At 42.5% G+C, this 11,961-nt stretch overlaps 1 protein-coding gene across 1 annotated transcript in view; it reads right to left on the bottom strand.

Annotated features, from left to right (window-relative positions):
* Positions 1-11,961, bottom strand: part of CLCN4 (chloride channel, voltage-sensitive 4) — a 47,249-nt gene that overhangs the window by 17,874 nt on the left and 17,414 nt on the right. Inside the window, exons 4-7 of the mRNA XM_009333393.1 lie at positions 8,448-8,635; positions 2,308-2,430; positions 513-719; positions 340-420 (exon numbers count right to left, since the gene is read on the bottom strand). Of these exons, the coding sequence (XP_009331668.1) occupies positions 340-420; positions 513-719; positions 2,308-2,430; positions 8,448-8,635 (599 nt within the window). The remainder of the gene's footprint in view (positions 1-339; positions 421-512; positions 720-2,307; positions 2,431-8,447; positions 8,636-11,961) is intronic.

The following is an 11,961-nucleotide window of genomic DNA, read 5'->3' as shown; positions in this document are numbered from 1 at the left end:
GAAAAATCGATAAACCTAAATCCAAAGTTGCTGGCTAGAGACGGTAAGACGGGTGCTCAGCAGCTTGGCCCATATGCAGCAGCAAGCTGAAAGCTGGAGAAAGCTCAGTGCAGTGATACATTTCCGGATTAAATAATTTTGTTTGTTTCCAGAAAGCCAGTGTTCTTTTACTCAAACTATGCTAAAATACCTGGTTATTTCTTATTACTAGAAACCAAAGATTATTTTTGCTTTAAAAGAAAAATAAGCATATAAGTATTTGAAAAATAAAGAGGAATATTAGAAAAAGGCATCAAGTGAAAGTATATTTATTGAAGCAAGTGAACTGCCAGGTCTCACCTCTTCCAGACTAAAAAGCACGCCTCCAATCGGAGCCCCAAAGGCAACAGAAACTCCTGCGGCGGCTGCAGCCGAGAGCACCTACAAAGCAAATATTCACGTACAAGGCATGAGTCCTTTGAAACACCGAGTATCTGGGCAGGGAAATCAGAGATGATTTGAGCCAACCTCACCTCTCTCCTCTTTCCTTCATTCTTGCTGTACTTTGAGAAAAGGCTGCTGAAGAAGTTTCCGCAGCAACAGGCCACGTGGACTAACGGCCCCTCTTTCCCAAGGCTGAGGCCTGAAGATACCACCAGAACCAAGGTGACTGTTTTGATTAAAAGTGTCCACTTTCCCAGGTAGCCCCTAATAATGAACCCACTCAAGATGGTTTTTATCTGGAAAGCAGGAAGAACAGGTTGAAGAGCTGAAGAAACCTTTTCTACTCTGAACTTGCAAATGGAGTTAAAACCCCAGCGGAGTTAAAAAAAAATTGCAGACTCCTTGAAAAGAGACAGTGATGGAGAGAAAGAAACCGTAGGTAGGGCAACTTTCCCACAGGGATAGCTGAGCAGGGGTTAAGCAGACCACACTTTTACTATTCTTATGGGTGGTCCCCTGCGCCGGTAAGGAGTCTTACAGAGATCAGTAGAAATACGAAACTGTTACGTATCTCCTTGGCTTACAGGATCAGAGCTAAACTAGACCCAACTTTAACAAAGCAGAAAAAAGCAAATAAACAACCACAGACTTTTCCCAGTTAAAACAAGAAAAAAAAGTTCTAAATATTTGGAATGGCCATGCCATAAAAGCATGCAAGTATTATGAAATGAGAAAGTCCAAGAGATCTTATTTTTACACATTTCCTCTTAATTTTGCATGTGAGTGGCTAGAATAAAGCATAATGCACATGCATGACACACTGGCTGCAGGGTGGGATTTGGGTTTGGACTCTAGCCCTGGAAACGGACTGAGCTGAGCATCACCTCACATGAGAGATTTACCACTTGGAAACTAGATGTTCAGTTAACTATGAAAACTTTTTAAAAACACCTACAGCTATATCAAATATGTAACAAACACACACATGTGACTACTTTGAAACATGGAAATTCTTTAAATATTTAAAATTATTTGTGGTGGGTTTGTTCCCTGATTGGCTATGAAACATTTGGATGCTTCCCCTAGAGATGAAGAAAAAAAGTATGCCAAGATTTCTAAAATTTGGGCTGTTGATTCTGTCTGCCAGATTCCTAAGTAATAATCCCAGTGGTTCTACAGCACTTTTAACAAAAGACTGCCCCGATTTAAAAAATTTTGTGTAGCTATGCTGCTTGAATTACAGGGTTCCTCATTTTAACAGCTTAAATAGGGACTGAGGCTCAATATGTAAAATATTGAAAACCAAGTAGAGATTTTGGCTGCCATAATGCTGTCACACCAGCATGACATGGTGTACAAGGACACAATTTGTGGAAGATGGGCAGCCAGACACTTTTCAGGCATCCCAAATGATGGGCAACTCGCATCTTCTGTAGCTTAGGAAACCTTACTTTTGTAGCCCTCCCTCTTTATTTTATTTTGGTTTTATTTAAAGCCTAGCCTAGCAAATGACTGCTTTTGTAACTGCCCCAAGTAATTTCATCCAAGGAAAATTCTATATAATCTTCTAGTGAGTATGTGCCTCAGCCACAAAAAGTTGGAGTCCGTAAAATGATGACTGGGAGCTGTTGATTTTTAATTCAAGCTCCGGCAATGAAGAAGTATGTACGTTGTCAGTGGCATTTGAACATTTTCTACTATGAAAAATTTAGATGGCCACCATAAAAGCATGTTAGACAAAGGAATGAAGGCAGATGAGACGGAAAGACAATCTTCTTGTTCCTATGCTGCCTCATAGTACAGTTCTGGAATAGGAAAAGGCGGCAAATTATCTTTTCTTTGTTTTGTTTGGTTTTGGATATCCATCCACAAAGAGAAACTCACCTCTGGGATTCCAGAGCCACAGGCATAGGGAGCAAACACTCTGACCAGGGAGACTGCCAGGAAAGCAAAACATAGAGCCCACATAATGTATAGAAAATAGTTTAGAATGTAAGCACTTGCACCCTAGAAAAATAACAGTAACAAACATTGTTAGACAAACGCAGGTTGGTAAATCTCACACTTCTACTAGGGATCATGATGGCATGGAGCCTGGTCTTTTCATTTACATCCTAGCTGCTGCTTTTCCTCGGGAAGGACAAATGGCTTTATATACTCCAACAATTTTGTTACTCATTGAAAAAAACAGCATACTAATATATACCTAACCTAGTCCATACAGTCTGTTTGCAAGGGACCCAAACACCTTAAACAGAGCATCTTTCAAGCACTAAAAAATTAAGCTGACCACAAAAAATTCCAAAACGTCAAACAAATCTGTCGTAAGGGCAAAAGTAATTGGTAATAAAAAAAAAAAAAACTAGTGAAGGAATCTGCTGTTTCATCCCATGGCAGGTGACAGGGGATGAGACCCCGATACATCCTTTTCTGAGGGCTGGTATTCAAAGGTCAGCTCTCCATGCAGATGCTGATCTTTTCAAATGACATCCCTGTGTATATCAGTAGCCAGTTCAGTTCACAAACGGGAAGGGTAAAACCATAAATAAATTATTTCCTTCTATATGATGCTATCTATGATAGGGTTGAAAATAATTTGAAAACACAATAGCTTGGCAGATCCCACTCAGACACATCTCAATCATTTTTGCCCTGATATTTGAAAAGCATTCCAGTCAATAATAAACCTATCTTCCAACTGAATGGCTTTACTTTACTGACAGAATGGAGATGCTAATGATCATTAGCAACAGTTGACCGTGCAGTGCCATAGTGAAAGCATAGTCAGTAGTGACCTTCAAGCTTTCCACCTGTCTCCAATGGTCAAGTCAAAACTGTTGTTAAAATCTGCCTTGGAATACCCCTCCCTCTTCACAAGCATAATTTTTTACATTAATTTCAAAAGCCCCACCTACACAGACAAAAGAGAATCTAGTCAGAGGCATCGAATTGGTACAAGGATCTTAAGCCTTCAAACAATCTCCTCTAGCAACATGACACTACCGAATAAAAAACAAGATGAACCTCAGCGCATGAATTGGTATGAATCCTTCACCTCTAAGTGAACTCTTCCTACCGGATGCAATCCCAGCTGCTCAAGAACATCAGGGCCCCTGTCTTTGCTCTGCAGGACAGCAGCCTGGATATCAACATTATGATAAATCAAGTAGGAAAACAGGCATTAATCAGTTGTATTGTGTCTTCAGCTAACAGAGCTGGCCAGGCCCAGTTCCCAGTCATAAAAAACCTAGAGCTGAGAAGTCTCCCTGTTTGCAAGCCTGCAAGGAAACACCCTTTAACAGTACGAATGCTTGCTAGCCTCATTTTCCAGGTGTCTGTCCCATTGAAAAGACAGTGAGGGAACCACTGCCCTTATCCTTATGGGTATATTTGGAAGAAGGGCAATTTGTTAACGTCCTCTTGTGCTTGCTGAAGTTAGCAGATGGCTTTGCTAATAACAGCAGAAGAGCGATACGATGCCATCCCCCAATGCCCTAAGACTAAGCAGTCATGGATCCCACACTTAACAGTGATTGACATCCATCTGTAGTAACCATGGATCTTTGTTGCTACAGCTGAAGACAGTCTCATTTCCTCATGAATGTCTTCTCCTAGTGCTTTCAATTACAAACAGCTATGGCAATATTTACTCTTCCTCTAGAGAAAACTCTGGATATGTTGCCCCAGGGCAAAATTCTCCTGTCAGTGTGAACCTGGAGTAACTCCAAAGACGACCAATGTCATTACAGCAATTTGGCCCTACAATGTTGATTGAAAGCTCCAGTTTTGCTTCTAAATTCACTGGAGTCAAATTAACTTTGTTTCTTTTTACCTCCTCCTTTTTCACATCTCAGAAGTCACATGAAAACTATGTCAGCTCGTTACTGCAATCACACATACACACCTACAGCACTGTGGCAGGACCCCAGAAGAGTCTATATGGCCAGTTCAGTCTTATCCCTTGGGACAACTCTCTCTGTTACACTTTCCAGATAACTGGCATTCTGCAGGTCCAATTGCAGGAGTTTCTAATGATTAATAAGAAAACCTTTGGGAAGTGAAGTAGTAGTAACTCAGTATAGCAAATGGCTCATTTCTCATTCATTACATGCCATTACTAAGGCCCTAAATCAGTAAAAATCTTAAGCATGTACACTGGAATCAGAGGTCAAAAACACACATCAGCAGAGATGATTCTGCTAAGACCTTTTCCACCAGTGGCTCGTAGGACTTACCCTGGCAGCAACAGTAATGAAGCATGCAGGGGAACTCAGCAAAACTTTGTATTTTAGTTTGCAAGACCTAGCAGTATTTCAGATCTGGTGTCAGTCCAGTTTAGGTATAAATGAAGCACAACTGAAAACGACTCTCACAAACTCAGAATACTGAAATAAAACACATCCCTCAGGATGACATCCATGGCTGACCAATGCTTGTTTTCTCCAGAGGCTGAGAGCTCTACTCTGACTTGACTTGGGATCTCACAGCTTGCAGACTCCCTCCGGTGGACATTACAAATTGGGAAGTGGGTTCCACGTATAGAGGGGCTTCCTTGTCTTGCAGGTCTCAGCTTCATGACAGGAGATCCAGAAGCCCCGGGATGGGAATCCAGTCCATTGCTGGATCCAGTGTCACGAGCCATGGAAGACATGGGGCCCTTTCCTCTGCTTTGGACAGACGTGAGGCACCAGAAATGAGGTCCTCAGCTCCAGTGATGTTCAAGTTAGGACCAACCTAGATGTGCAGAATAGGGAAGCTCTGGGTCACCAGATACTTGCTAGAGATCTAGCTGAAGGGGATGGCATCTGATGTGCTTTAACACACCCGATCCTCCAGTGAGTTTGAGGTTTTGAAACTCTCTTGCATCAAAAAACTCTTCACCTGCTCTTTGGAAGTAGTTCAGGACCAGAGGGATGGCAGTTATCATTGGCCTACAAAACAGCAATTAGGGAAGAAAACATAGCCTGGTATGTTTCGGATGTGCTATTATGTTTTCCATAATAATTTGTATCAAGACGCTGCTTTGGGCTCATTTTATAGGAGGACTAGAATGAAAACATTTTTCAAGAGATGCCATAGGAAACATCACAATTCTCAGCAAGAACTTATGTACAGGGCTTATCACAGCCATAAATTGGCAAAACCACAAGGAAGAACTGATCTAAAGCTTAGTCCTCAAAATGTCAAACTTAGTTGTCTGTGATGAGAAAGAGTCACAGTCGTGCATAAAAAAGACTTGTCTGACCAGGGTACCTTTAAGGAAACTGTTCCAAGTGCTTTCTGTCTAAAATGTGCTCCAAATTAGTCCTTCTGTGTACTGTGCATTTTATAGGGCTGTTACCCAAACATCAGGCACAAAATAAAGCAACATATAAAAAAAAGGCAAAATTATCCTGAAATGCAGTCAAATTCAGTGTATTTTGATCCCTCCTAGAGTCCTCTACAGCTACAGGAATCATGCAAGACTTGCCCATATCCAAAGCCTTTTGCTACAAAACAGAATTTTTACTTTCCATATTCACATTTTTGTTGGGCTTTGCCTGGGATTTCAATGTAACAGTAATAGACAGCTATATTATTAATATTTACAGCATCCATTGGGCCGTGGCAGCCAGAAACCCACAGATCTTAGAGGCCCATTTGTTTTGAAGAGGAGGCTAAAACTAAGGCAAGATTAACCTTTTTTTCCATTGTGACAGTATACTAGGGGGTGAGAAACCCAATCTGAATACAAAGTGAGTAAAGTTTCACAGTGCCCACCTAGCTGATACCTTTCTTATCGGCCCCAGCATCCAACAGTCATTGACTGCTGATTTCGAGTAGCAGGTGAAAGCAATAAATTTTCTCAAGGATATGCTCTGTTCATATATCCCAGCCTTTCAGAGTTAACAGCATGTCAAACACATGCACAGGATTTCCAAATCCCATAACAATTGTAACATTCTCCTCCTTTTTTCCCTTCCCACATATTTTTGTTCTCTTAAATTACAACATTGTCCCCAGTCCTGCAACTTTATACCACGGTAATATTTCTTCACTGTTCCAAAGACACTACCACCCAAACCATCTGTTGTTGAAGACCAGTGTGAACCTAGCAAACCCCTGGCAAAGGGAAGCTTGGCACTGTGGACTGGCACCTGTGCAGAGAGATTTCTGCCTGTGATCAAATGGTGGGAATATTCAGGAACAGCGAGCACCCCGCTACTTTCACTACGGTTAATTAGAACTATGGAAAATTGGGCTATACTTTTCACAGATGCTTTAATCTGGTACTACTCGTACTGTAAACCTAAAGTGGCACGGAAGGGAACCTGAACGACAAACTTGTATGGGGGTGAAGGTGCCCTCAAACACTTTCTGCAGGACCAGACCACCTCCACACTGGGGGAAGATCCAAGACAATCTCTCCAAGTCACCCATTTTTCAATTGCCTGGCTGGAGATGACTTCTCCCATAGAAGTATATCTTTCCTTCTCCTATTATTGACCAAACTGCATTACCAGATATTTTTTTAAAAGTCCCATTGCATACTTAAGCCAGTTCTCTTCAAAGCCACATTCATCCCACCTCCATGTCATATTCCATTTTTGTCATATTCAAGTCATCTGTAGAAATGGGGGGGAGGAGGGATTCAAGACAACAGTTCTGCCAAAAAAATCTGAGTTGTGAAGGGATCAATATTATTCAATACATTGAATAGCTTAGACTGAAAATAAAATGTCCTTTTGATATTTTTTATAGAAGTATCATCTGCTAAAAGGAGTATAGAAAGGCTTCTTCTGATGTCTCAAAAACAAAACTTTCACCTGCTTTGCTTTGAAACAACATTCTTTGTATTTAAAATTACTGCAATTTACAAAAAAGGATAGGAAAAAAGTTCTTAAAATATAAGTTTCATGCCAATCCAGATCTGCTTTTCCCTTCCTGTCCTCTCCCCCTGCAAATTTTTCACTTTGTCCACGTCCTGGTTTCGGCTGGGATAGAGTTAATTTTCTTCCTAGTAGCTGGTATAGTGCTGTGTTTTGGAGTTAGCATGAGAACATTAATTGATAACGCACTGATGTTTTAGCCGTTGCTGAGCAGTGCTTACACTAGTCAAGGATTCTCAGCTTCTCATACTGCCCTGCCAGCGAGGAGGCTGGAGGTGCACAAGAAACTGGGAGGGGGCACAGCCAGGACAGCTGACCCAAATATGATGTCATACTGAATAAAAAAAACTGGGGGGAGTTGACTGAGGGGGCCCAGCCACTGCTCAGGAACTGACTGGGCATCGGTTGGCAGGTGGTGAGCAATTGCATTGTGTATCACTTGTTTGGTATATTCTTTTATCATTATTATTATTTTCCCTTCCTCTTCTGCCCTATTAAATTGTCTTTACCTCAGCCCACCAGTTTTACCTTTTCTCCAATTCTCTCTCCATCCCACTGGGGGGGGAGTGCGCAAACGGCTGTGTGGTGTTTAGCTGCCTGCCGGGTTAAACCCCAACAGGCCACCTCCCAGGGAGGCCGTTATTTCCCCAGCTTTCGGTGCTGGCTAAATATTTTGCTGTCTGATAGAGAAACTGATTGCAAGGGCATAACAAGCAGTTCTTATGCAGCTCCCACTACTACTCACGGCATTTGAATACATCAAATCCATCTGCAATCCCAAAAATTTCCTCTTAAATCTATTTGTCAGGGATCATCTTTTTCGTCCCATAAAATCATGTTTAAAAGAAAAAAAAATGGATAGCAGCTCAGGTCCGCTGGTGATTATTTTATGAGTGTTATGAAACACTTTTGGTTTAATACTGATAAAATGAGAGAGCGATCTCACAGTTTTCCAATTTCCATCACACATGACACTGAAACAATAGGACCTCTCCCGAGTTAAGTAGATATTGCTTGTGGAAATGTCTTTTTTTGCAGCGCTCTCAGTTCATTACTTTCTCTTTCAGAGAAATTCTCTGGAGGGAACATCAGCAAGTATGAAAAAAGGGCATTCCCTGGCCTGCTGTGACCCCAACCTAATCAGGTCTCCCGTACCTCAGACTGGCTTACAAGAAGTTCAGACCATTTCTGCCACTGGGGACATTTGTCCCTGTCATCAAATGTAGTTTCATTAGACGTCCAGCAGCACTGCTCGTGGCTGTACCAGAAGGCAGACAGGCAGACACCCTCTTTCAGGTCTGTCATCCAATCCACAGCTAAATCTATCACTCCGGCTAATGTGCCTGGAAAAAGAAATGCGGAAAAAGAAACCACGGCATTAAAAAATATCACACAGTCACAAGGAAATATATCTAACTATAACAGCAGCAAAAACTCATGATTTGGGGAAGCAGCTGCAATGTAAGCACAAATATACCAAACAACTGGGGGTAACAGTGAGTTTGCAAAGAAACGGCCACGCCAACATGTTGTCTGACCTTCAGTGTTCTCTCGGAAAGCTTTTATTTTAAATATTGTCATTTTCATACTGACTGATTGCCAAATAGGGAAGGCATAACCGATGTAGGGCCTGATCCTGCAGTCTGTGCCGGGCAGGTGCACCGTTTGACTGAGACGAGCAGGACTTCACGCGGGGTCTCTGTACACACACTGAGCTGCAGGTCTCAGACCACACCGCATTTCAGGGGTAGGGGAGGAGGAGGAGACGTATGTTTTCCTGTAGCCTTACTGGTCCCAACGCAGCAGCCTTTTAGAAGGATGATTTCAGTACAGAAACAATACGGATGCCAAATTCTGACTTATGAACTTAACGGAATCGGGCTCTCGGCGTGTACATTCATTAGCAATCCAAACGCAGAATAAAATTATCCTTCAAGTCCTCTCTGTACCAAACTAACCCTTATTTGAGTCTTTCCCCAGTACTTACACAGAGCTACAGTGACACCCGGTGGCCACCGGACACAGACACGGGTGAGACTGATGTGGCCAGGCACAAAAAAGAAAATCCTGCTTTTCTAGGGCATTTGCTCACCAGCGAGAATAACCCGCCCCAGCACCGGCACCCTCAGAGCAGATGTGTCCTCACGAACGCAACAGCGGCAGGAAAGGGGAGGCTGGGAGCAGCCAGAACACAGCAAGGCAGGCCTGCCTTCGCTCCCCGTGTCCGTAGTTTCTGGAAAGCATTAAACCACCAACTGACAGAAACGTCACTTAGTGTTTACCAAACCCCACTCATGTACAACAGAAAGTAGAAGTCAGCTACATTTTTATTGGTAATCATTAACACAATTTCAGGAAACCGGTAATGAATTTGAACAGAATTCATCGGTGCGTTTCAGTAGGACTAAAACACTGAAAAAACATTTTGGAAAATGAAAAATGGTTTGGTTTTATGTTTCCAAAACTTTTAGCTTTGTGGCTCCTGCTAAGAATGCAATTACGTGAAGCAGGGGTGGGGGCTGCTCCCCTTTCCCCTAGCAGCTGGGGCACACAGGTGGGTTCAAGAGCCAGTTTATTTGACCTGGAACTAAAGTTTTCTGCTTTTCATTTCTGTGAAAGAAGAAGAAGAAAAAAACATTTCAAATAATCCGGGCATATGTAGCCTGTTTTTTATTCCACAGAACAGAAAAACCCCACAAGTGTTCACAGAGCCTTACACATAAATCTATCTTCTCACTCCCTTAAGCAGGACACTTGTCACCACACTGACAAGTGACGTGACTTGGGTAGCAGTGAAGAATTTTTGTTGTATAGGAGTAATCTGAAGAAATATACAGATACACTAGACAAGATCACAAAAAAAGGCTGCAGCAGGGAGTACTGATGTCTGTACCAATTATTTTCTTTCATTAAGACCTTGGCTTTCTCTTCTTACTCTTTTCCATTTTCCCAAGTTTCTATGGAAACAATGAACCATATTCTTAGATGATGATAAATCACAGCGTTGCTACTAACTTCAGTATGCATAGCTTACCGAGTTTTGCAGTAAACTCTAAATTCTCTGCCAATTTTCTGAAATGAAACTTTATAGTTTCATTTAGGAAATAGCACAAAGAATCCTCAGCCCTTGGCCATGAGCACCAAATGCTGATGCCTCTTGCATCTCTTGATGGACCTTTATCATCCGCTGCAGTTACCCCAATCTTCAAAGCTCAAATCACACTTAATCAGCCAATTGAGTATTAATGCTACCTAGCAGAAGGTGCAAAGGAAGGCAGGCTTTTGAATGTTGTTCCCCAATAAAGTTAATAAACAGAGTGAGGAACAAACACTCAGTTCTCTAATAAAACAAGCTCACATGCACCACAGTGCCTCTAGGAAAATGTACCTCTGGAAAAAAACTCCCTTTTGCCAAATGCTTTGGGATCCACATAAAGAGAAAAATGCTACATGCTTTACAGAGGAGAATATCTTGCAGCATAACAGTGCAATAGCTAATCCTTCACAAGCCAAGTGACCAGGGCTAGAATTTTTCCAAGTTCTGAATGTCTGCAACTTTAAGTGAAATTAATGGAAGTTGCAGAGTGTTCAGCATCTCAGAAAGTCAAGCCTTTCATTTCTGGTGCTTACCGTGGCTGTCTAGACACGTCACTGCACCTCTGCAATACAGCATAAGTTTATTTCCCTACTTCTCCATCAAAGGAACTGAACTTGTTCCCTCTTCTGTGTAACCTCCTGCCCAGAATGAAAAATAATGCCTGGACTCAGCTGCCCAAAAGCTCGACCAGTGTCCGTGCAGCTGAGCCAGGCTGCTCCCCTTGGAGCAGCAGTGGCTTTTTCCCGTTTAGCAGGGGAAGAGGGACCATGGAGGAGCCAGGCTGGTCCACACAACCCTGTGTGATCATGAAGGTGCCCTCGTGGCAGGCCAGCTTCTCTGAGCAGGCAATATTTCAAGTAGAGAGGGAAATGACGTGAAGCGCCTCTTGGCTGCACCAGCAACCTCACCTCCTCCCTCCCCAAACATGGTTAAGAAACCTCATCCACTCAACAATAATCCCCCCACTTATCAAAGGGATGTTGACCCCTCGCTGACGCTGAGATGGTGACTCTTCATCTTTGCCCTGTCCCAGAAACACTGGAGGCACAGAGCATGTGTCATTTCAACGGCAGGCAGAAAAAGTCTACAGAGTCCAGCCCAAATCATGAGCACGCAGGTAATTTTTGTTCTCCAGCTGGTTCACAAGTCCTTGCCCCAATTTAAAACCAGACTAGTTTGATTTGACTCTGAGGTAAAACATGTTGCTCTGCACCCTTGTCATTGAAAAGGTTGCAAAAGCTAACACATCTCAGCTGCAGCTTATCCTCCACTTCTGTTCCCAAGGTGGACGTACCAGCATTAGAGCATATCAGAGGTCAGCAACTCCATCTTTGGATTACCTTGAGGATTTCAGAATGAGCTTTCATTGCAAACTGGAACTGAAACAAGCCTACTGGGATATTTTTACTTACGTGGGAGTGAGTGAGTGTATATCACATTCTCTGTATGAGTGAGGGGATTATTGACCAGCTTGTGGGAGGTCACTAGAGCCCTCAAGGGCTTGCTCTAACTTTATTTGCAAGCAGAATTCTCCATCTCAGATGAGGCGAACCCTGGCCTTCAGACAGGGTT

The sequence above is a fragment of the Pygoscelis adeliae genome, unplaced genomic scaffold (genome assembly GCF_000699105.1).
Source record: "Pygoscelis adeliae isolate BGI_AS28 unplaced genomic scaffold, ASM69910v1 Scaffold69, whole genome shotgun sequence".
Lineage (NCBI taxonomy): Eukaryota > Metazoa > Chordata > Aves > Sphenisciformes > Spheniscidae > Pygoscelis > Pygoscelis adeliae.
The sequence above is the reverse complement of the archived record's forward strand: the minus strand, read 5'-3'. Positions and strand labels throughout refer to the sequence as shown.